Source organism: Nelumbo nucifera, chromosome 8 (assembly GCF_055504915.1).
Source record: "Nelumbo nucifera cultivar China Antique chromosome 8, China Antique-T2T, whole genome shotgun sequence".
Classification (NCBI taxonomy): domain Eukaryota; kingdom Viridiplantae; phylum Streptophyta; class Magnoliopsida; order Proteales; family Nelumbonaceae; genus Nelumbo; species Nelumbo nucifera.
Genome location: NC_142656.1, coordinates 9,724,153 through 9,750,420, shown reverse-complemented (window position 1 = coordinate 9,750,420; position 26,268 = coordinate 9,724,153). Strand labels below are relative to the sequence as shown.

General features: G+C 39.6%; 1 protein-coding gene across 3 annotated transcripts in view; it reads left to right on the top strand.

Annotated features, from left to right (window-relative positions):
- Nucleotides 1-26,268, top strand: part of LOC104592155 (golgin candidate 5-like) — a 57,652-nt gene that overhangs the window by 19,940 nt on the left and 11,444 nt on the right. For all 3 annotated transcript variants that reach the window (XR_016079377.1, XM_010251365.3, XM_010251368.3), the window contains exons 5-8: nt 964-1,038; nt 10,831-10,945; nt 11,962-12,023; nt 12,147-12,194. Coding sequence is in view for 2 of the 3 variants with exons in the window: in XM_010251365.3 (XP_010249667.1) it covers nt 964-1,038; nt 10,831-10,945; nt 11,962-12,023; nt 12,147-12,194 (300 nt within the window). In the remaining variant the exon portion in view is untranslated. The remainder of the gene's footprint in view (nt 1-963; nt 1,039-10,830; nt 10,946-11,961; nt 12,024-12,146; nt 12,195-26,268) is intronic.

Genomic DNA, 26,268 nt, shown 5'->3' with positions numbered 1-26,268 from the left:
CTTCACCCAATTTGCAACTCTTAATGTTATAGATTCAATTAGTGTCTCCTTGCTTCTCTCCTTCTCCCCAAATATTCTAAAATTTTTCTCTTCCCAAACTGTCCAAACCACCGCCACTGAAAGTGAATCTTTTATATCTCAGCGATTGGAAGTGAATCTTTTCCTGTCCAAGGGCCAAAAGTTGGCATAAAAATTGAAATATCAGTATTTCTAGATCTGAGGTTGGATTTGCTATTTGAGGTATTTGATTCACAAACCTACAATTATTTCCTGTGTATTTGTGTGTGCATGTTAAACTTTCCTGGATATCCATGTGTTCCTGTGAATATTTATGGCCCATATCTTAAATTTGACCTGCACATATTCATACTGATATGGATATTTTAGTCGTTGATGCCAGTTAAGATATCTGACGTGCTTCATGTATGGAAGCTTCATCAGTATCATACTATTTTTTGGAACCATGCTCCACTTGTACATTCTGAATAGTGAAGAGGCCATTACCCAATGTTGGTCCCAGCCATCCTGGATTTGGGAGGGCTAGACTGGATACAAGGCTAATCTCTGGCAGTTTAGCAAAAAGGTGGCTGCTCTCAGACTTGTGTTCTCACGCAACACTTGTTGTCATGACCATAAGGGTTTGTGCTTAATTTTTTCTATTTAAAAGAATTATTTATTTCGTATTGTCTATGCATTTGTTTGATCCAATGGGGTAAGGTGGTTCCAGCCCAACATTCTGTTGTATATGTTTTTGTTTATTCTAATCAAATTTCTGTTACTCATAAAAAATCATTTGTTTGATCGAAAATTATCAGAGACTTATGAAATGGTGTTATGTAACCATCTTGAAAATCTTTTTTATCATGGTGAAATCACCTTGTGAGTATTTTTTTATAAGTATCACCTTGTGAGTATTATTGTAAATGTTTTCTTTGGTTGTTAATAGTAGAACATATTCTACAGAAAAAATCCAGTGAGTCAGAAGTTGAGTCATTGCGAGAGGAGTACCATCAAAGAGTAGCAACTCTTGAAAGGAAGGTATTGATATTACACATCCCTTTTTTTCTGTATGTAAACATTAGATTGCATATCACTCTTGAGGTTTGTGTATTTGGGCATTAACAAGGTAAGACTTGTACTTCAATTGTGTAAGTGATTTGTCTATCAATGTCCATGCAGTACCTATTAGCTTTTCATTTTCTTTGATTTCCACTGTTTTGTAATGACATGGAAATTATAGAGGTTACTAAATTTTCCATTTGGCAATCTCATGCTGTTATGCATTGCTTATTGGGATGTCTTTCATTAGTAGGACTTCATTTTGTATTCACATATTGTTAAATAGTACTTGGATACAATTTTCTTAATTTATTGTAGGTATTAAATATGATTGGGACAGTCAATTTAACTCTACATTATAACGTATTTAACAAACTTATAATTCAAATGGCATCAGAGATCTCTACCGTTTAAATAGACGGATTGCTTGAAAGCAAAACTTTGAAGATGCAGAACTTCTATCCTGTTAAAAGGTCATTACCCAATGATGGTCCCAGCTATCTGGGGTCTTCGGAGGGTATACCAGATACAATCCTAACCTTTGGCATTTTTTTTTTGCACAAAGTGGCTGCTCTCAGACTTGAACCCATGTTCTCACACTTCCCAGTCTGAGATTTTACCATTATACCAAGTAATGGCCCCTGACTTTTATCCTGTTAATACTGAATAAAAACTTTTATCCTGTTAACTGTTACACAGTATGATGATTAATTTATGATTTTTTGTTTGATATTAGTTTCTGAAAACTTGAAATTAAATTATGCTTATAGAAGGTCTTTGTCAATCTCACAAAGACTCCAGAGGTCAAATTTATTGTGTAACCTTTATTTTTTTCTAGGTGGATGTTGAGAAATAATTGTGATGGGGCTGGTCTATCAGTTCTCAAGAGTCCTGAAAGACATCGGACTATCAGAGGATGTCATATGCTGGTCTGTCATTGGAGAATGTCAAGGATCTTGAGTTAGTTATGGGCTGGTCTATCAGTTCTCATATGGCATGATGATGGTTTGGGGTCCACCTGGGATCTAGGGTGATGTTTTTTCAAATATTTCTTGAGTTTCTGGAGCAGTGGTACTTTGACCTAGGGGTGTCAATGGTATCTGAAAATTTGAGTTCAAATTCGAGATTTGACATAATTGAATCGACTTTGGATAATTCGAATATTATGATCGCTTGAATTTGAATATCACATTCATACCATTTAACTTACTGAATCGAATTCGGGTATGACCTGATTCCATTTGATAATATCCAAACTAATTATATATAAATAATTTCAGGTAATCAATATATAATATAATATATAAATTATATAGATAACTTATATATTTATATACTTTATATTATATATTTATATTAATTACCTAAAGTAATTAATCAGTTAAATTCGAATTGAATTGAATAATCGATTATTTAGTCAAATCTGAGTTCAAATTTTGCTTGTTTTGATTTGAATTCAGTCCTCTATAGTCTAATTTTCCTGATTTTATTAATGCTTAGGTGCAGTGCTGTTTCAAGGAGTAGACGCTTTATTACTGAAGGGGGTATTTTAGTCATTTAATTTATTGATGGTCTACCCTCCTTTGCTTGGGGTGTGGTGGTGGGTATTTTAGTTATTTGATTTTACATTCTCCAATGAATATTCAAACTGTTACCAAGCTTGGGTATGTGGTGCTTTTGTCCAGGAGTGATTCCTCTAGAGAATCCTGGAGTGATGATAAATTATCTTGTATGCATTGAGGAGAGGCAGAGATTTCAAGTTTCAACATGCATTAACTCAGTTCACTGTTCAATCTTTTTATAATAGGATGGGTTCACAGCAGCCAAATCACTTTCCTTGGGATAAAATATGGAATTCCTGCATCCCATCTAAGGTTGCTTTCTTGGTTTGGACAGCCTCACTTGGTAGATGTTTGACAAAAGTCATCTGATCAGAAAGAGGAATACTAGGACAATGATATTTGATACTTATACATTAAATGCTTAGAATCTTCAAGTCACCTCTTTATACATTAGAGTCTCTCTCACCACTAATGGAATCTAGCCTTACAATGTTTTGGGGTGAAATTCTGCTTGCTTGAAACAGTTCTGGAATTAATTAAAGGATGGGGAATACAGGGGTGTTAAGAAGAAGAGGAGAGGTTTTATAGGGTATTTTACCTTCTGCTATCATTTGTACTGTTTGGAGAAAAAAGGAACATGCACATTTTTGAGAATAAACGCACAGATATGGATGTAATAAGAAGCAATTTAAAAGGACTATTACGTTCATGGATAAGTATACAAAAAAACCTTTTCAGGGAATCTGACCTAGTTTTTTTCTTGATGCTGGGTCTCTTCTTAGTCATACATTTTTGCTTTGTTTTTGTATATCCCCACCGTACAATCTCTCAATGTGCATGGGTTGATTGTATATTTTGGTAGTATATTATCTTACCTTTTCAAAAAAAAAAAAAAAAGAAAACTCAGCCTTAATCCTGACTATTTGGGGTTGACTACATAAATCCTGTCCCACCATTTTTCTCTAGCTATGTTTTCTGTCAAATTATAAGTCTTTAAATAATTTTATGTCACTTCCAGACCACATATTCCTTCATCTTCTACTAGCTTTCATAGATCTTTCTACTTGCATCATTTCACTCCTCATTGGTGCAGTCATTAGTTGTCTATATACATGACCAAACCATCTTAGTCTACTTTCTCTCATCTTGCCACTAATTGGGGAATGGGGTTACAGCTAAGTCCTTTCCAATGCCCTCATTTGTGATTCTGTCCTTTCTATGTTTCCACTCATCCAGTGGTGATATGACCTAAGTCTTCATGCCAGTGGTGATATGACCTCTTCTCTTGTGTGTGAGGCAAATAACATTGAAATCGTTCCCTTTACACCAAGGATCTTCCAATAATCCCCAGATGCTGTAAAGTTCTTTCCATATCTCCCTTCTACCTTTATATGATATAAGCCTGTATGCATATTTAGGATTTAAGGCACCATTTAAATATGTAACTTTGATACAAATAAACTCACATTTGAAGCCACAGATGCTAGATCTAATAATTCTGATTATTGAGATCTTTATGCTTGACAAAAGTAAATATACCCCTAGAAGCCCCAAGAAATGGAGCTATAGTCTGGCTTCTATTAATATTGTTTCTACTGTTGCTACAGTAGTCCGAACCAGTAAGGGGAAGAAGAAGAAGAAGAGAAGAAGAAGATGAAAGAACTGTCGAACCTGATAGCTAAACCCTATCAGTCGACCTCTTAATGGTGATTAGGCTTCTAATTAAATGTACAAGGACTAAACTGCCCCTACTTAAGTATGGGACAGAGAACCTCTAATAAGATTGCCACATAAGCTCATAACTTAACCAAGGTGAGTTGACTAATCTACCCTAATTCGGCTAACTCTAACACTCCCCCTTAAGCTGGAGAATATATGTCATATAATCCCAGCTTGTTACATATATAGTTCACTTTCCCTGAGCTTAAGGCTTTTGTAAACAAATCTGCCCACTGATCACCTGAGCTTACATGTTCTGTGCTTATCTCTCCAGTAAGAACCTTCTCCCTCACAAAGTGACAATCAATCTCTATGTGCTTTGTTCTCTCATGAAAAACAGGGTTGGATGAGATATGGAGCGCAACTTGATTGTCATAGTACAACTTCATAAGTTTATCCATGTGGAACCCGATTTCTTGTAGGAGATTCCTCAACCACACTAATTCACATGTAGTGTGTGCCATGGCTCTGTGCTCGGCTTCAGCACTGCTTCTAGCCACAACCGTCTGCTTTTTACTCTTCCACGTTACAAGATTTCCTCCAAGAAATGTGCAGTAACCTATAGTAGATCTTCTATCAGACACAGAGCCTGCCCAATCTGCATCCGTGTACCCAACTACTTCAAGTTTTCCTCCTGGTTTATACAATAGCCCACGGCCCGGAGCTCCCTTCAAATATCTTACAATTCTAAGAACTGCATCCCAGTGAGATATACGAGGGTTCTGCATAATTTGGCTCACCACACTGACTGCAAAGGAGATATCTGGTCTCGTGATAGTCAAATAGTTCAGCTTCCCCACTAGTCGTCTATACTTTCCAGGATGATCAAATATTTCCCCTGTATCACTGCTCAACTTAACATTTGGTTCCATAGGAGTCTCAGCCGGTTTTGCACCTAACAGTCCTGTTTCGTCCAATAGATCGAGAACATATTTTCTTTGGCACAGGTTTACACCTTGTCTTGATCTAGCAACTTCTATACCCAAGAAATACTTCAATGTCCCAAGGTCTTTTGTTTGAAAATGATTTTGCAGAAAGACCTTGAGTTTGTCGATCCCCAATTTGTCACTGCCAGTTATGACAATATCATCCACATAGACCACTAATAAAATCTTTCCAGCTTCTGAGTCATAGCTGAACACTGAGTGATCAACCTGGCATTGTTTCATTCCAAAATTCTTCACCACTTCACTAAACTTCCCGAACCAAGCACGAGGCGATTGTTTCAACCCATAAATTGCCTTTTTCAGTCTGCACACCTTACCAGCCTCCCCCTGAGCAACAAACCCAGGTGGTTGCTCCATATATACCTCCTCTATAAGGTCACCATGAAGGAAGGCATTTTTTATGTCAAGTTGAAATAAGGGCCAATCATACATAACTGCCAGGGAAATTAACACACGGACAAAGCTAATTTTAGCCACTGGAGAGAAGGTCTCCATATAGTCCACTCCATACAACTGTGAATACCCTTTAGCAACAAGTCTGGCTTTCATACGCTCCACACTACCATCTGGCAAGTATTTAACAGTATACACCCATTTACAACCCACAACATGCTTACCAGGAGGAAGAGTAGTGAGCTCCCACGTGTGAGTATGCTAAAGAGCAGAGAGTTCCTCCTCCATTGCCTGCCTCCACCCAGGTGAACTAAGAGCCTCTTGGACATTGTTAGGTATGGAAATAGATGACAATAGTGAAACAAATTGGCGATGTGAGGCGGAAAGGCGAGATACTGAAACAAAATTGGAAATGGGATGGAGAGTAGAACTACGTTTACCTTTCCGTAAGGCAATGGGTAGGTCAAGTCCTGAGGGTTCAACAACAGAAGCAACGACAGGATCCGCGGACAAGGTAGAAGCTGGAGGAGGGGCCGGTGTCGTTCGACGTGTATACACTTGCCGAATTGGTGGTCGTTCAGTAGGAATTTGCACTAGATGAGGTGACGAGTCAACTCCAACAGGAACACCCGGAACGGGATCACTGACCGGAAGAGGAAGAGGAAGTAAAGGTGGAGACGAAGATGCTTCAGTTCCTGAGAAGAAGGGAACAAACTCAAAAAATGTGACATCAGGACAGACATAGCACTTCCGAGTAATGGGATTGTAACACTTGTACCCTTTTTGAGTCCGAGAGTAGCTAAGAAAGACACACTTAATGGAGCGTGCATCCAACTTGTCTATTCCAGGACTTAGATTGTGAACAAAGCACACACAGCCAAAGATACGAGGTGTTAATGGAAAGGGAGACAAGGTGGGGAACAAGATAGAGAAGGGAGACCGACCATGAAGAATAAAGGAGGGCATACGATTAATGAGGAAACACGCAGTAAGTACAGCATCACTCCAAAACCGTTTATGAACACTCATATGATGAAGAATAGACCGAGCTGTTTCAAGGAGATGACGGTTCTTCCGTTCAGCCACCCCATTTTGTTGAGGAGTGGATGCACAAGAAGTTTGATGAATGATGCCATGCTGTTCTAAATACTGTTGAAAGGAAGTTAGAAAATATTCACGACCATTATCTGAACGAAGAACTTTGATTGGAACACCAAATTGTGTACGTATTTCAGCATGGAATTTTTGAAAAATGGAAAATAATTCACTCATTTCTTTCATTAAATAAATCCATGTCATTCTTGAACAATCATTAATAAAAGTGACAAAATACTTGTAACCATTATAAGACTCTATTTTGATCGGGCCCCAAACATCTGAATGAACCAAAGCAAAAGGACTCAACATACGACTTTCAACTCTAGGACTGAAGGAAACACGATGATGTTTCCCAAACTAACACGACTCACACTGTAACACTGACAAATGACTCAAAGACAGAACTAGTATCTTGAGTGCCTTGAGAGAAGGATGTCCCAGTTGACAATGCCACTGTAGAGGAGTGAGTGAAGTCTGAAGTGCAACTGACGATCCACCACCGTCAAGATAATACAATCCACCAGCTTCATGCCCCCGAACCAATCTTCTTCCCCGTCCTGAGATCCTGAAAAACACAAGAGGAAGGGAAAAAAGTAACAGAACAGTTAAGAGTCTTAGTTAATTTACTAACAGACATAAGATTGAATGGAAACTTAGGGACATATAGAACAGATGATAAAGAAAGAGAAGCCATGTCAACATTGCCAACACCACAGATGGGAGAGGAGGAACCATTGGCAAGAGTAACAGTTTGAGATGTGGAAGTTTCAGAGAGAGAAGAGAACACACCTGGAGTTCCGGTCATGTGATCAAAGGCTCCTGAGTCAATAATCCAAGGAGAGGTTTTAGATGACAGGCAAGCTATACCTGAGTGGGCAAGAGTAGCAGTAGTGTGCTGTGAAATGGACTGAAGGAACCGCTCATACTCATCACGCGGTACACTCACCATCTCCCTTCCGGAAACAGATGTAGATGTGGAAGGAGTTAGGTCTGCCTGTTGATTATCATTGACATCAACCCCACCAGCAACAGCATGATTGGCCCATTTAGAGGGAGGGCGGCCATGAAGATTATAACAGAAATTTACGGAATGTCCTTCCCTGCCACAGTGGGTACACTTCCTTGTAGAGCTGCCTTTTTCTTTGCCACGGCCTCCCCCTGAGTCACGACCACCACCACGGCCAAATATGGAACCACCACGACCTCCTCGGGAGGCATGTCCTCCCCCTTTCGTACCACGTCCACCTCCTCTGGCTCTCACAAAAGCTGATCTATCAGACTGTGTGGGATTCTCTGTCTGTCCCAAAGAAATCTTGCGAAGCCGAGCAAACACTTCCTTAAGTGTAGGAAGGGTAGAGCCCCCCAATATTTGGGCCCTAACTGGTTCATACTCTGATTTCAACCCCACTAAGAACCTTGTGACATCTAGTTGTTCCCTCTGTTGTTGCTGAACCTTAACATCTGGAGTGAGAGGATGATAGACATTGAGCTCATTTCTGAGGTTCTTCATACTGGCATAGTACTCTTCTAGGGTTTTATTTCCTTGTTACAGACCAAAGTACTTTTGATAGAGCTGATATACCCTTGTAGTATTATCTTGCCCAGAATACAGCTTCTTGGCATGTTCCCATATGTCCTTAGCTGTATCTAAGAACATGAAGTTGGCACTTATTTTGGGTTCCATACTGTTCCATAGCCATGTCATGATTTGAGCATCCTCCTGTTCCCAATCATCAAACCCTGGAGAGTCAGCCGGTGGTTTATCTTCTTTCACATGCTTCACTTTTCTCTTTGCCTTGAGAAAAACTTCCACCGACTTGGCCCATGGAACATAGTTCTCACCATTCAGTTTAATTGAGGTCATCTGTACACCTAGATAGTCAGAGGAAACCACCACACTAGGTTTCTGATCACTACAGCCATCTCCCATTGCTGCCATGATACTCTTTCAATGCTGCCTCTAATCTGAATTCCCAATCACCAACTAAGTGCTGCTGTCAAGAGTTTGATGTTCCAGAACCTACAGCAGTCCCTAAACACAATGATAGATACACACGCCTTTGTTCTTATCCACACCACTACTGATTTCACAAAAAAAAAAAAAAAACACAGACTACACCGACATTAATTCAGCACTTACTAACCACATGCAAGCTCTCTTACAACTACTCAACAGAGTTTGTGCATCACAAGCACCACCACACAGCCATAGCTGTCACACACAATACAGACCTGCTTTAACGCTTTTAAGAGGGCACCACAAGACCAACAAAAACTCAACTAGTACCATTGCATTACACCTTGCACCATTCGGCCACCTACAGTAGCAGCCCTTACACCATTTGGTCACTGTAAACACAGCCTGTTCTTGGAAATTTTCCAAGAACCAGGGCAACAACCAACCTAGTTCTCTAGGTTCTGATCAGTCCTCTCAAGTTCTTGAAGATTTTCAACCCAGAAATACCAACAGCACACAGAGGAGAGATAACCAACCTTCGTTTGAGAGCTTCAGCCAACCATTCACTGCTGAAGTTGTTTTCTTAGGAAAGGAGGTTCTGTGCACCAGAAAAAAGAAGAGCTGTGATGTTTCAGGCCTGGGACGAACCACTTTTCTCCATTGACAGCCCAGAGAAGAAAAAGGAGAGAACTGAAGCACGAACTGAAGTTGTCACGAACTGAAACAGGTCACGAACTGAAGTTGTCACGAACTGAAACAGGTCACGAACTGAAGTTGTCACGCTCTGATACCATGTTTCTACTGTTGCTACAGTAGTCCGAACCAGTAAGGAGAAGAAGAAGAGAAGAAGAAGAAGATGAAAGAACTGTCGAACCTGATAGCTAAACCCTATCAGTCGACCTCTTAATAGTGATTAGGCTTCTAATTAAATGTACAAGGACTAAACTGCCCCAACTTAAGTATGGGACAGAGAACCTCTAATAAGACTGCCACATAAGCTCATAACTTAACCAAGGTGAGTTGACTAATCTACCCTTATTTGGCTAACTCTAACAAATATCTATCCAAAAACTTTCTGGCTTGTCTAACACTTATCTCCTGAATTTGGAAATACAGAATTGAACCATGTTAGTTTCATTTTCTGCAAATATTTCTTGGTCATTCTCTCTTTCTGGCACTGCCCAAACATCTCATATTCCAAGTCAGATGCCTCACAGAATAAACTTCTTGGCCCCTAACAACTGGAATTGCTAGTTTTGGTAGGGTGATTCTTTGTACTCTTATTAGTCATGTTACAGTTTCTACTAGATTTAATAAAAACCTATGGACACTAATTCCATTTCAACAAACCCTTGATTTTATAAATTAAATCTAAAATCATCCCAAATTTTCCATTTAATTTATCTTTAATCCAAACACATATTCAATTGAAACCCATATTTTTTTTTCTTTTGACTTGCATCAAAATGGCTTGAGTATTACCTTTGCACTCCCTTCTTCATTAGTTTTGTTGAAAGCTTTTTATTGATGATAAAAGAAATGCACCTACTGAAAAATGGGGTATGTTTGGCCCTTTTAACATTTCAAGTTTTCTTATGATCTTTTCAAGAAATTTTCTTAATGTAAAAATGATAATTTCTTGAAATGTTATGCACTGTATCAATTTTCTATCCAATTAGAGAGGAGAAAACTTTTTAGTTCCAAAGCTAAGCCCTCATTCCATTAGATTCCTAAACTAGCCACTACTCTAATAGATAGTCTTGTGAGAGTGAGTCTTTAAGATTTAGCTTTTCTAGGGCATACTAGAGGGTATTCTTGTATGTTTTTGTATAAAGGACCTGATTGTGGGGGTGGGGCACCTAGGTTCTCCTATTTCTGTAACGAGATTTGATGCTTTTTACTTACATATTTTTCATGTTTATTCTCGCGTCAATGTTACTAATGTATAACTATAGAGCAAACTGTAGGTATCTGTAAGCACATCTGATTTTTTTGTGTGCAAAATTCTGCTTAGACTTGCTCCTTTTTCTTCAATGTATGTTTGCACTAGTTTTCTTTTGCAAACAATGATGTGTAATCACAATTATGTTTTCAGGTTTATGCACTTACAAAGGAGCGGGATACACTAAGGAGAGAGCAAAATAAAAAAAATGATGCTGTTGCACTTTTGAAAGAAAAAGATGAGATAATCAATCAAGTAATGGCCGAAGGTAGAGCTATAAGGAATCTGTAATTGCCAATATTGTGCCATATTTATTCTCTTGCAGGGCTGTTATATAGATTATTCATCACCAATCTCTTCAATCTTTGTTGTGTTTCTAAATGCCATTTGTAAGGGGATTACACCAATTAAGCTAAACATCTATTTAAAATATGACTGGTTTAGTGGATGGAAACTTTCTTTTTGGGAAATAAGTTTCAATGAGTAGGTCTAGAAATATGCATGCTGACACAGATAAACCAGTAAAAATGGTTGTATATGAGGTCCATATTTCTTGAAATAGCATCCAGAATAGATATCCCTCGGCTTCTCATTGGAGAGACACAATTGGAGAAAAATCAAGGTTAAATGCAATACTTGATTTAATTGAAGTCTACTGGAATCTATTGGTGTTGATAGGATTTTGCATTTCTTAGGAGAGATAGCAAACAGAAACAAGCTACTGGGAAATGCTGATGCTGGGCAATTATTAAGGTTAGATGCAATACTTCACTACACTTGGAAGTCAAATGGAATCTAAATAAACCAAAGTAGAAGTCTCATCCAACTCAGTACATTAGAAATCTCCTCCTTTTCCCGCTGTCTAAATCCCACTTTCCTTGTTCAATTGCTTCGTCAGTGTAAACAAAAATATAACTTAACTTAATCATCTGCGTAACAAATTCCTTGCTGGATTTCTTGAAATGCATATGTTACTCCTATGTTGTGCCTAAGATCAATCAATTAATCACATCTCACTAATTTGAGAAGATTGCTACTGGGCTGTTAAGCATTGAACTCAGAGAGAAGTAAATGTCTGTAAATACATAAAGTTAAATGGCCATCCATGGATAAACAAGGCAGTATTGCCTATTATTTATTCATCAAATTTCTATTCTTGTATCAAACATCTTTAGTTCTTGTTTTTTGAAATTCTAAGGTAACTTGATCCTTCATAAAGTCTAATCAGTTTGTTTGTTATATGTTCATATGTTGATATTTGAATCTAATTCTCTTCCATGGCAGGTGAAGAGCTTTCTAAAAAGCAAGCTGCTCAAGAATCACAGATCAGGAAATTAAGAGCACAGGTATACAGCCAATTCTTTTGATTTTCTGACTTGTTTAATGTTGATCCTGTTGACCCTCATAGATCCTTTTCTTCTAAAGAAAATCTAATGGATCTTTTTTTTCCTTTTTTCTGTGAAAGCTAGATCAGAGAGTTTGAAGAAGAAAAGAAAGGGTTGATTACCAGACTTCAGGTATTTAAGATCTTAAATCATGTAGACCTTTCTCTCTTTTGTGGTGGATTATCTGCAAAATATAGGTTTGTTTGCATATTATCATTCTTTTACTGCATTTAATAAATTTTCAGTTGCTCTATATATGGGCAACTGTGCAAATGTTCATGTGCTTTGCTTGTGGCAGTTTTAGATGATGATGATGGTGGTGATAGTAATAATATATGTCCGAATTGTTCCACATTTTTTTTATATTTCTATGTCTATATAAATAATTCTTATTTATCACACTTGTTCTTGTTTAATACGATGAATATATAATATTAGAGATGTGCCCAAATATTTTACAAAATTTATGTATTTTTCATATTTTTTTTGTGTTTTTATCATTTTTTAGTTTTTATCATCTGACTATGACATCATGGGTTGATCCACTTGACTTGGATGGTTGGATTGCTTATTTGCCACCTGGATGGAAGAATGGTTTTGTTTTTTGATCAGTTTTAAAAAAGCTTGGTTTTTTAATTTATGCTATTAATAGTATTGGATATAGGTGAAATTAATAGAATTTATTTGTGAGAAAAAAATACCTTAAATATAGGATTTAATGAGATAGAATGGGAGTTAATACCTTAAATATAAGACTTAATGAGATGGAATTGAACGAGGTGAAAAGTAGTAGTTCAAATTACATTTTATGCCTTAATAAATAGAGAGGGACTAAATTCAAAAATTAGGGTATTTTAGTCAAGAGAAAAAGTTCCACAAGCTCATCCATACTTTCAAGAGTGGTATAGATATAGATTTTTTTTTTTGAGATTTTTTCTACAATTTCTTATATTTTTATGTGTTAAAAATAATTCTTTTTTTATAACACATATTTTTATGTGTAAAAATTGGGGTATTTTAATCAAGAGATGTGCACAGATGTCTTATGCAAAATTGATGTGTCTTTCCATATTTATGTTTTTTATATATATATTTTTTTCATTTTTATTATTTAATTATGACATCAAAGGTTGATGTATTTGACCCAAGAGTTGAAATGTTGACCCGCCACCAAACAGGAATACAATTTAATTTTTTGGTTGGTTTTAAATTTTGTATTTCATTTCCATCATCAATAAAAACAATTTTGTTTATTACACTTATTTTTCTTTGATATGATTAATATAAAATTTTTAGAGATGTGCTTGATTTTTTTATAATTTTTTTATTTATTTCTATTAAAAAAATTTTATTATATAACTATGACATCATGAATTGCCCCATTTGACCCAGATGGCTGAATTGCTTACCTGCCACCTAGATGGAAGAACAATTTTTGGGGCCGTTTGACAAGTCTTCTTTGAAAGATCTTCTAGAAGCTCTAGGAGTCAAAAGACGTAGTGAGATTTTGCATTAAGATCTTGATAGCCTGAAGACCATTTGGTTAAGGCGTGTCATTTGGTGCGTCTTTCCGCGCTAAGATGAGTTGAAAAAAACTGAAAAAGCTCCATTTGGAGCTTCTTGAAAATCACCCAAATTGGGCTTTGCACGTCTTTTCGTCATTACGTCTTTTGGCAGCTAGATCTTTTTCCAACCAAACTGGAAAAGACGAAAACGTGGGCTGCCGGGCTTCTAAAAAGCTGACTGCCTGCATGAAAAGATGTGCCAAACGGGGCTGAACATTTTTAGGTCAGTTTTACAAGTATTGGACATGGATCTAATTAGTAGAATTTATTAGTGATAAAAATACCTTAGATATAAAATTTAGTAAGAGAGAATGAGAGTTAATACTTTAAATATAAGACTTAATAAGAGGGAATTAAATGAGGTGAAAAGTAGTAGTTCAAATTGTTGGATTGAAGTCTTTGTATGTATGAGTATTCGGCTGATAAGAGTTCTTATTAGCCTATACTTAAGTTTAAGTTGTCCTGTACTGGGCCTTTGTTAATGGGCCTAATCATGTTTAATGTTTTAAGTTGTCTGGGTGTCCCATCACTAATCAGGGGCATTCTAGTAACTTCCTGTATCATTGTACTACACCATAATATAAATAATAGTACTGTCGACTGAGTAGTGTAGTTCGACATTCCAGCATCTCATCTTCTTCTTCTTCTCTTTTCTGCTACTTCGGCTACAGTAATTTAGCTTTCATGGTATCAGAGCATTAGCTTCTTCCTGGTTTCAGCCGGCACACACTCTCTTCTCTTGCTGTCTTTTCATCTTCTCTCTTCCTTTTCTGGGTTGCTGTAGTGAAGACCTAGGGGTGTAAGAGAGTAAAGCAAGTTCGAACCTAGGGTTTCTCTTGGTTGTAGGACTCAAGGGAAGTAAGACCCAGAAGTAGATGTCCTACTAGGTTATTTCCAGCAAATAGTAGCTATTTGGCTACTAAGAGAGGTCTGTGTAGGACAGACCTAGTTGAGGACTGATTTCAGCAGTCCTAGCACTAGCCGAAAGGGGCTTAGCTACTTCTACAGTTGCAGCTTCGGTGCTCCAGCAAGACTCGCACAGATTTAGCTTCTTCTACAGAGCCCACTGTTCACTTGCTACTGTTGCAGCCTCGAACTGTTCACTCGCTACTGTACCCGAACTGTTGCAGTTTTTGGTTCAGCCCAAGTGAAGTCTATCTAGTGTTCTACCAGCACTGTGAACACTTCTACCAACATAGCAATGTGGCAAACAGCTCCAAGTTCAGGGTGGTTATCAGTCCGAAATCCCTCACCACTGCTGTGAGATTACCTAGGGAGCTGCCAGCTCCAGATTGTTCAGCACTGTGAACCCTAGTTGAGGACTGATGTCAGCAGTCCTAGTATTGGCCGCAAGGAAGGGTACTCTCTTTACAGTTGCAGTACTCAAAGTTCAAGTGGAGTCTGCATAGCACAATAGTTGAGAACCCTTAGCTTCAGGTCGGTTACCAGCCCAGAACTCCTTGCTTGCTGTTGTAACTGAACTGTTTCAGAACTGTGACAGTCTCGGCAAGTCTGAAACTGTGTCGAGTGCTGTCAGAACCTGCTGTGATCATTTCAGCTAATCAGATCTGCTCCAGAACTGGTTCAGAACCTTCAGAACTTCTTCGGCTAGTCTTAATCAGTGTCACCTACACAGTGGCTGCAGTCAAGATGTCTTCAATACCCAGAGATGTTTCTTCTAGAGATAACAGGCCTGCGGCAAGTGGGAATTTTGTCGCCAGCAACAATGATGACAACTCACAAAATACACCAACAGTGTCTTCTTCTCCTATGGGACAGGTTGCTGATTCCTCTGGAACTGGTACATTGGGCTTCACTGCTAGTGAGGTTGAGGTCCTTAGCAGGGCATTAGCCCGTCTAAGAAATAATTCTTTTGCTTCTACATCTCTTGCTAGATCAGGTACAACCTCTGCCTTCAGTGCCACTAGCTCTATTGACTACTTCTTGGGTTATTGATTCCGGTGCTACTGACCATATGACACATATGTCTTCCCTATTCTCTTCATATCATTTGTTGTCTGGTCAGGATAAGATGAGAGTTGCTGACGGGTCTTTCTCCAGTATCTCTAGAAAGAGAATTGTTGACCTAAGCAAGGACCTCTCTCTTAAATCAGTTTTACATGTTCCCAGTCTTACCTCAAATCTTTTGTCTGTTTCAAAACTTACCAAAAATTTGAACTGTATTATAACCTTTTTTCCTACTCATTGTGTCTTCCAGGACAGATTGACAAGGAGAACGATTGGGTGCGGTCATGAGTATGGAGGCCTCTACTACCTTGATGCAGACATCGGCTCAGCCTTACAAGCATCTGCTGCTAGTAATTCGGAAAGTGTGGAGTCAATAGCTAAGCTGCATCTTTGGCATGCTAGGCTAGGTCATGTGTCTTTCTCCTCATTAGAAATGTTGTTTCCCGAATTGTTTAAGGGCATTCCAAGTCAGAGTCTAACCTGTGAAGTATGTCAAATGTCAAAACAATGTAGAACTGTGTATCCAATTTCCAACAATGAAATTTGTGCTCCTTTTGATTTGGTTCATTCTGATGTCTGGGGCCCTTCACCCATTGTTTCCTTTGATGGCTTCCGGTACTTTATCAGTTTTATTGACCACTACTCTCGTTGTACATGGATCTACCTGTTAAAAGGACGGGATGAAGTACCACGGATAACCATGGCATTTTGCAAGATGATTGAAACACAGTTTAATAAGAAGATTAAGCAATTCAGGTCAGACAATGCTGCTGAATACTTTGAAAAATCCTTGAACTTATTCATGGAAGATGCTGGCATACTACATCAGTCATCCTGTGCTTATACTCCTCAGCAGAATGGGGTTGCTGAGCGCAAGAATAGACATCTATTGGAGACAACTCGAGCCTTACTATTCCAACACAAAGTCCCCAAGCAATACTGGTCTCAAGCTGTACTTTCTGCATCATATCTGATAAACCGGATGCCATCTAAGGTGTTGGGTATGAAAACCCCTTTCTCTGTTTTTTTGCCCCACTCTTCCAGACTTTCCCCTTCCTCCTCGGGTCTTTGGCTGTATATGTTTCATACATGTGAAGGATCCAAAGAAGACCAAGCTGGATTCTAAGGCTACAAAGGGAATATTCTTGGGGTACTCTCCTACACAAAAGGGTTACAAGTGTTATGACCCTGTCTCCAAGAGAAAGTATGTCACCAGAGATGTGGTGTTCTTTGAGTCTCAACCCTATTTTCAGTCTTCTTAGAATCCTCTTCAGGGGGAGACTAGTGGGATGGAAGAGGATTCTCTTTCTCCCTCCTTTTTTGTTCCCCTATCTGCCTCGGGTCTTCCATCCTCTCCTCCTACTTGTTGTGACATTCCGGGTCAACCCAGTGAGGCTCCCACTGTGCCGGTTACCTCTCCTGATGCTGCAGATGTTCTTTAAAGGCTCCAGTCGGCAACAAAAAGAGATACATACAACAGAAGAAAAATGGGTCCTCAACCTCATGACAACAACCAGTTGGACTCGGATCAATCTGTCTCTACAATCCAAGGTAATTTCAACTCTCATACTTCTGATTTGGATCTTCCTATTGCTCTCCGTAAGCCTATCCGCTCTTGCACCACCCGGCACCCCATTGCTGATTTTGTTTCTTACTCACATTTATCTCCTGCCTATCACTCCTTTGTGTCTGCTCTTTCCTCTGTGCGTGTTCCTTCTAGGTACTCAGAGGCTGTGTCTGATCCAAGGTGGAAAGAAGCTATGAATGAAGAGATGAAAGCCCTAATGAAAGCAAGAACTTGGGAATTAGTGGATCTGCCAGAGGGGAAGACCACTGTTGGGTGCAAGTGGGTGTTTACTATAAAGCACAGGGAGGACGGGTCCATTGAAAGGTACAAGGCCAGACTTGTGGCAAAGGGGTTTACTCAGAAAGAAGGGATTGACTACAAAGAAACCTTTGCCCCGGTAGCGAAGCTCAACACAATTCGGGTTCTATTGTCACTAGCAGCAAATTTTTCATGGGAACTTCATCAGCTGGATGTGAAGAATGCATTCTTAAATGGTGACCTTCATGAAGAGGTATTTATGGAACCTCCACCAGGCTATGACTTTAGTAGTATTAGAATGCTCGAGTCAGGGGTATTTTGGTCATTCTGGTGTATCTTATTGAAAGTGAAATGTCTATTGTATCTGAGTTTAAGTTATGTGTCCCATCTTCTATGAGGGACAACATTGTCTTTCTTGTAACTTAAGTTTTATGAATAAAAGTCAAGTGGGTCGGCTAGGTGAGAAAAACTTTTTCATTTTTTTCTCTCTTCTAGTCTGGCCGAACATTCTTCTCCTTCTTTCTCTTTTCTTTCTTCTTCCTTCTTCTCTGCTTTAACCTGGAATGAACTAGGGTTTATTCACATGGTATCAGAGCTGTAAGGTCGTATCCTTATTTTTTTTCCTTGTTGCTGTTCTCTTTCTGGGTTCGCCGCCAACTTTCACAGTCGTCTTCTTCATTTTTGATTGACCTGAGTGGAGGTTCGATAAGGGGCTGAAAAGGAGCTGTCGTTTTGTGGGTCTGGAGGTGAGAATGCCTCCAGTCGTTGCTGTGGTGGTTGTTGAAGTGGTATACTAAACCCTCTATTTAGTATCGAAGAGGGCTGAATGTGGACAGGTATGAACACTACTGTTGTTTGTCCAAGTAAGGGACTGTAAATGTTTTCTTGTTTGCTTCAAAAGTTGGTTGTGGTGATGCTTGGTGTGACTGATATGCATTTCAGTCGTATTCCTCTGCATTCCTCTTCATATGTATGTTGAAAGAAGAGTTGTCGACTGCTGAGGTTCACAACAGCAGTAGTTTGGTGGTGGTTGTGTTGTGGTGATTGGTGGTAGTGGTGGTTGGGTCCTAGACCTTGTGTGTAATCAGTTCTGCAGTGTGCAGCCCAGGTGTTTGATGTGAAGACTGAGTGATTTCAGTCTTAGTGTGTGGTGGTGAATGGTTTTGCAGTGTGCAGCCCAGGTGTTTGATGTGAAGACTGAGTGATTTCAGCCTTAGTGTGTGGTGTGTAATATGTATTTAAAGCTGGGTTTGGTGGTGCTATAAGTGAGATAAGCCGTGTGAAAGAGTGTGTGGTTGTGTTGTATACTTGAAGGTGAAATAATGGAAATGGCTTCTTCCGTAGATGGGAATGACAACAAAACCAGCATCATGCTTTCTTCAGATTATATAAGTGTTCAAATGACATCCATCAAGTTGAATGGTGAGAACTATGTACCATGGGCAAAATCTGTGGAGGTGTTCTTGAAGGCCAAGAGGAAAGTAAAACATGTGAGAGAGGAGAAACCTTCCTCTAATTCTCCTGGGTTCAGTGATTGGGAATAAGATGATGCATAGATAATGACATGGCTTTGGAACAGCATGGAACCAAAGATTAGTGTGAACTTCATGTTCCTAGATATAGCCAAAGAGATCTGGGATCATGCTAAAAAGTTGTACTCTGGACAAGACAACACAACTAGGGTATATCAGTTGTACCAAGAGTACTTCAATTTGAAGCAAGGAAGTCAAAGCTTAGAGGAGTACTATGCAAGTTTGAGGAACATTCGCAATGAGATAAATGTGTATCACCCTCTAACATCAGATGTCCAGATCCAACAAAAGCAACGTGAACAGCTTGATGTGACTAGGTTTCTTGTGGGCTTGAAGGTTGAGTATGAGCCTGTCAGAGCACAAATATTGGGGGGATCATCTCTCCCTTCACTTGAAGAAGTTTTTGCCCGTCTCAAAAGGACATCCATTGAGCCAGTGGAACATTCTTCCTTCTCTGATAGATCTGGTTTGGTAGTGACTAAAGGGAGTGGCCGTGGAAGTAGAAGTGGTGGTGGCAGCAGTGGCCCTCCAAGCAACCGTGGTGGACACATATTTAACCGGGCTAGTGGCCGGACTGGAGGCCGAGAGTCAGGGGGAGGCCGTGGAAGAGGAAGGAGTAATGCTTAGAGAAAATGTACACATTGTGGCTTAGAGGGGCACACAGTTGATTTCTGCTATGATTTGCGTGGTCTACCCAACACTTGGGCTAACCATGCTACATCTAAGAGTAGTAGCACCATTACTTAAAGCCAACAAACTGTCCCACCCCCCTCCACACCTGCTTGTGCTTCCGGGCAAGAAATGGTGAGTGTACCACGGGCAGTGTATGAGCAGTTCCTTCAAACATCTTAGTAGAACACAACTACACTTGCCCATTCAGGTATGGTTTGCTTGGCTTCCAAAGCCTCACCCTGGATCATTGATTCCGGAGCCTCGGACCATATGTCTGGGACTCTTGATGTATTTTCTTCCCTTTCTCGCTCCACATCTCAATCAGTTACTCTTGCTAATGGTTCTACATCTCCTATTTGTGGTGTTGGTGATGTTGATTTCTCCTCCATGTCTTTAGCATCTGTTTTATATGTTCCTAAGTTTCCGTTTAATTTTATGTCTGTTAGCAGATTAACCAAGTCTCTTGATTGTTCTGTAACCTTCTATCCTTCTTCTTGTGTGTTTCAGGATCTCAAGACGGGGAAGAAGATTGGTGGAGGGCATGAAGCAGGTGGTTTGTATTACCTTGATGGTGGTGGCCCTCCAATGGCTTTTCAGTCGTCTCTTACTCATCTCCAATGGCACTGTAGACTCGGTCATCCCTCTCTCAAGTCTTTGAAGCTGCTAGTCCCTTCGTTGAGTCATCTTTCATCGTTAGATTGTGAGTCATGTCAATTGGGAAAACATCATCGAGTCTCATTTAGTCCAAGAATTGATAGTCGTGTCTCTAGTCCCTTTGCTTTAGTTCATTCTGATGTATGGGGTCCAGTTAAAGTTGTGTCATACAATGGGTTTAAGTACTTTGTAATCTTTGTTGATGACTTTTCAAGGATGACATGGATCTACCTTATGAAAGACCGTAGTAAATTGTTCTCTATTTTTCAGAAATTTCATGCTGAAATACGCACTCAATTTGGTGTTCATTTGAAAATACTTTGCTCCGAATGCCAAAGAATACATCTCCTCATCATTTCAGCAATACCTAGAACATCATGGAATAATTCATCAAACTTCTTGTGCCTACACCCCGCAACAAAACGGTGTAGCTGAACGAAAAAATAGACATCTTCTTGAAACTGCTCGATCCTTGATGATCAATATGCATGTCCCAAAGCATTTTTGGAGTGATGCTATTCTTACATCATGTTTTTTGATAAATCGGATGCCCATGTCAATCCTTGGAAGTCAATCCCCTTTCTCCGTGTTGTTTCCCACTTTGTCTCCCTTTCCTCTCACCCTAAGAGTCTTTGGTTGTGTTTGTTTTGTTCAACACTTGGGGCCTGGAGTAGACAAGTTAGATGCTCGAGCTACGAAGTGTATTTTTCTTGGCTACTCGAGGACTCAGAAAGGGTATAAGTGTTATAACCCAAAATTTCATAAATCGTTTGTGTGCTCTGATGTCACATTCTTTGAATCAGTTCCATTTTTCTCAGATGTCGGGGTCTCTTCTTCTCCCTCTGTGGTTCCTCTTCCTGTACCGGTTATGGACCCTCTTCCCGTAGCTCTCATTCCTACTGCAGATGCACATCATACGCCTGTTACTATAGAGAGGCCGCCAATTACTCAAGTGTATACCCACAAAAGTGCTTCGGCCCCTCCTCCACTTCAGCTCCTGTCGACAGATCCTGCTACTGCCCCTTCTCCCTCAGATCTTGATCTTCCTATTGCTTTGCGGAAAGGTAAACGTACTTGTACTTCTCATCCCATTTCAGACTATGTTTCCACTGCTCACCTTTCTGCTTCTCATTGCAAGTTTATATCATTACTTTCATCGGTTCCCATTCCCAAGACTGTACAGGAAGCCCTTACCTCCCCAGGGTGGAGGCAAGCCATGGAAGAAGAACTCTCTGCTCTACAACATAATCACACGTGGGAACTCACCACCCTTCCTCCTGGTAAGCACACTGTTGGGTGTAAATGGGTCTATACAGTGAAGCATCTTCTTGATGGCAGTGTGGAACGATTGAAAGCACGGTTGGTGGCCAAGGGCTATTCTCAGTTATATGGTGTGGACTATATGGAGACATTCTCTCCTGTGGCTAAAATTGGTTCAGTTCGGGTGTTGATCTCATTGGCTACTATGTATGATTGGCCTCTCCTACAACTTGACATAAAAAATGCCTTTCTACATGGTGATCTTGTTGAGGAGGTGTATATGGAGCAACCACCAGGGTTTGTTGCTCAGGGGGAGGCTGGTAAGGTGTGCAGGCTCAAAAAGGCAATCTATGGACTAAAACAATCTCCTCGTGCATGGTTCGGCAGGTTCAGTGAAGTGGTGAAGGCCTTTGGGATGAAACAGTGTCAGGTTGATCATTCTGTATTCAGCTATAACTCAAAAGATGGAAAAATCTTGCTAGTCGTGTATGTGGATGATATTGTCATAACTGGAAGTGACAGCAATGAAATTGACAGACTGAAAAAATTCTTACAGGATCACTTCAATACGAAAGATCTGGGGAAGCTAAAGTACTTCTTAGGAATAGAAGTTGCGAGGTCAAAACAGGGGATCAACCTATGTCAGAGGAAATATGTTCTTGATCTACTTGAAGAAACAGGGTTGTTAGGTGCTAAAGCAGCAGAGACTCCTATGGAACTCAATGCCAAGCTAAGTGTGGATGCAGGTGAAGAGTTTGATGATCCTGGAAGATACAGAAGGTTGGTGGGAAAGTTGAACTATCTGACCATTACTCGACCAGATATATCATTTGTTGTGAGTGTGGTGAGTTAGTTTATGCAACATCCTCGGGTTCCTCACTGGGTAGCTGTTCTGAGAATTGTTAGATACCTAAAGGGTGCTCCAGGTCGTGGCTTGTTATACTAAAAGGGAGGAACTCTTGAGATAGTAGGGTACACAGATGCTGATTGGGCTGGCTCTATATCAGACAGGAGGTCAACCACAGGGTATTGTACCTTCCTGGGTGGCAATCTTGTAACATGAAAGAGCAAGAAGCAAACAGTGGTGGCAAGAAGTAGTGCGGAAGCAGAATACAGGGCTATGGCTCATACCACATGTGAACTAGTATGGCTGAAGAACCTACTACAGGAGATGGGTTTCTCAATTGACAAACCCATGAAACTATATTGTGATAATCAAGCTGCTGTTCACATCTCATCCAATCCTGTCTTCCATGAAAGAACTAAACATATTGAGGTGGATTGTCACTTTGTGAGAGAGAAAGTGATAAGTGGGGTAATAACTACATCTCATGTGAGCTCAGGAAATCAGTGGGCAGATCTCTTCACAAAAGGATTGTCTCGGGGAAGAATAGATTACATTTGTAACAAGCTGGGACTATATGATATATACTCTCCAGCTTGAGGGGGAGTGTTAGAATGCTCGAGTCAGGGGTATTTTGGTCATTCTGGTGTATCTTATTGAAAGTGAAATGTCTATTGTATCTGAGTTTAAGTTGTGTCCCATCTTCTATGAGGGACAACATTGTCTTTCTTGTAACTTAAGTTTTATGAATAAAAGTCAAGTGGGTCGGCTAGGTGAGAAAAACTTTTTCATTTTTTTCTCTCTTCTAGTCTAGCCGAACATTCTTCTCCTTCTTTCTCTTTTCTTTCTTCTTCCTTCTTCTCTGCTTTAACCTAGAATGAACTAGGGTTTATTCACAAGTAGAAAGGTGTGCAAACTGAGGAAAGCATTATATGGGTTGAAGCAATCTCCCCGTGCATGGTTTGAGAGGCTCTGTGGGGCCATGAAGAAAGTGGGGTACACTCAGAGTGGTGCAGACCATACCTTGTTCATAAGGAGACAGGATAGCAAACTTACTGCACTCATTGTTTATGTGGATGATATGGTAATTACCGGGAATGACTTGGAAGAGATAAAAGGACTGAAGGAGTTTCTAGCTTCTGAATTTGAGATCAAAGACTTGGGTCATTTGAGATATTTTCTTGGGATTGAAGTTGCCAGGTCAAGAGAGGGATTCTACATATGTCAGTGGAAGTATGTTCTTGACCTCCTAGAGGAAATAGGCATGATGGGGTGCAGGCCAGCAGATACTCCAATGGAACAGAACCATGGCCTGCAGGAATCAGTAGGGGAGGACTACTGTGATAAAGAGAGATACCAAAAATTGGTAGGGAAGCTGATATACTTATCCCTCACTCGGCCAGATATTGCTTATGCTGTGCATGTTGTCAGTCAATTTATGCACTCTCCAAAGATTCCTCATATGAAAGCAGTTGAAAGGATTCTCAGGTACTTGAAGACTTGCCCAGGGAAGGGAATTCTCTTCAGGAAAAACAATAGAATTGAAATTGAAGCCTACACTGATGTAGATTGGGCTGGGTCTGTTGGAGACAGGAAGTCAACCTTGGGTTACTGTACATTTGTGGGAGGAAACCTGGTCACATGGCGCAGTAAGAAGCAGAATGTAGTGGCTAGATCAAGTGCAGAAGCAGAGTATCGAGCTATGGCCCACGGGGTTGCTGAACTCTTATGGCTCAGAACTCTTCTTAATGAACTTGGCATTAAGGTTGAAGGTCCTCTTAGGCTGTATTGTGACAATAAAGCTGCCATCAACATTGCCAACAATCCCGTGCAGCATGACAGGACAAAACATATTGAGATTGATCGGCACTTTGTTAGAGAAAGAATTGTCTCGGGTGAACTCTGTGTGCCTTATACTCCATCTGAGATGCAAATTGCGGATGTACTGACTAAAGGGCTGGCAGCAGCAAAGTTTAGGGACATGCTTGGCAAGCTAAACATGATTGATATCCATGCTTAGCTTGAGGGGGAGTGTTGGATTGAAGTCTTTGTATGTATGAGTATTCGGCTGATAAGAGTTCTTATTAGCCTATACTTAAGTTTAAGTTGTCCTGTACTGGGCCTTTGTTAATGGGCCTAATCATGTTTAATGTTTTAAGTTGTCTGGGTGTCCCATCACTAATCAGGGGCATTCTAGTAACTTCCTGTATCATTGTACTACACCATAATATAAATAATAGTACTGTCGACTGAGCAGTGTAGTTCGACATTCCAGCATCTCTTCTTCTTCTCTTTTCTGCTACTTCGGCTACAGTAATTTAGCTTTCACAAATTACATTTTTAGTATCACAATAAGAGAGGGACTAAATTAAAAAATGGGGGTATTTTAGCCAAGAAGAAAAGTTCCACACCCTCTTTTATACTTTTAATAAATAGTAATTATATTACATATAATAGTAATAATACATGCATTCATACGTATGTATGTATGTATTCACACACATGAACACCCTCATTTGACACACACACACAGACAGATGATATCCAATAATATTAGTATTACATGAAGATTTATTTATATCTTATTGATGAAATATATTTCTACCAAAAATATATGATATGAAAGGTTACATTCTTAACAATTTCAGCATTCTTAGGGCCTAAACTTTAAAACCTAAGCTGGAAGTTGAAAAGTAGGTGTGGGTAGTCAGTCTGGTTTGGATATTGGGATGGGCGGATGGCATGGTGATATAAACTGATGGTACAGAAAATATTTTTCTTAAATTAAAGAATGTAATGAAAAAATAACCGAAAGAAAAATTGGCCCATGTTCAGGAATGGCTAAAAGCTTTTGCAAATGCATGAGCTGCTGGATTGCAGTTCGGCTCCAGTTATTGTGGAAGAGTTTGCTCAAGACTGTTCTCCATGGTAGTTCGGATATTTGCTGAGATTGGTTCACTCTTTTGGTGCCTCTTTGAACGCCTCAATCAACTGGGGTCCTAGGAGTGCCAATATGCTAACTGATCAGTTGGAAAGAATTGGGGTAGGCAGAGAAAATTGGGACTAGGGATGCCCAGGGCTGGGCTATAATTTGTAAGATCTTTTTTTCCCCTGCTTTCTCTGTTTATGCTTGTATTTTGGGCTGTTGTGGCTGAAGCTGTTGTAATCTGCTCATTGTTTTGAGCCCTTCTCTTGTTTCTCTTGTTCCCCCCTCTCTCTCTTCAATGAAAGTTTCTGTTGATTATCAAAAAAAAGTTGTGGACTATGTCTTTTCTTATTATCGAGTACATGATATATTTTCCAGTCTTATGCATGGAACCAGGTCCTTTGTTAGTGTGGAGGAATGCAATAATACACTAATACAACTTCGTCTTTCTGATTTCTGATTGCAATTTGGTCTTGAACCAATATTTCAATCTTCTGATTGTGCTGTTTGTTCATTTGTGTTAGAATCAACAGTACAAGGGTACTTAGGTCTTTTGTCTATCTAATTGAGATTGAATAGTCCGTTTTGTCTGAGTTTAAGTTATGTGTCCCATACTTAATGAGGTGAGTGAATAGTTTTCTCTCCTAGACCGAACCCTTCTTCTCCTCTTCCTCTCTTTCTCCTTCTATTCTTCTTCTATTCTTCTTACATACTTCGGACCTAGAACTGAACTAGGGTTAGTCGACCTATTCACATGGTATCAGAGCAATAAGAAACCGGTTTCGAACTCAATCTTCTTTCATCGCCCTTTGTCCTCCTGGGATCGCCATATCAGAATTTTTTTTGCAGTAACTCTTAGACAGATTGGAAGATTGATAAGGGGCCAAAAAAGGAGTGATCATTTTTTGTTCTTGGAGGTAAATATGGATCTAGTTTCTGTGGTGGTGTACTAAATGCCCT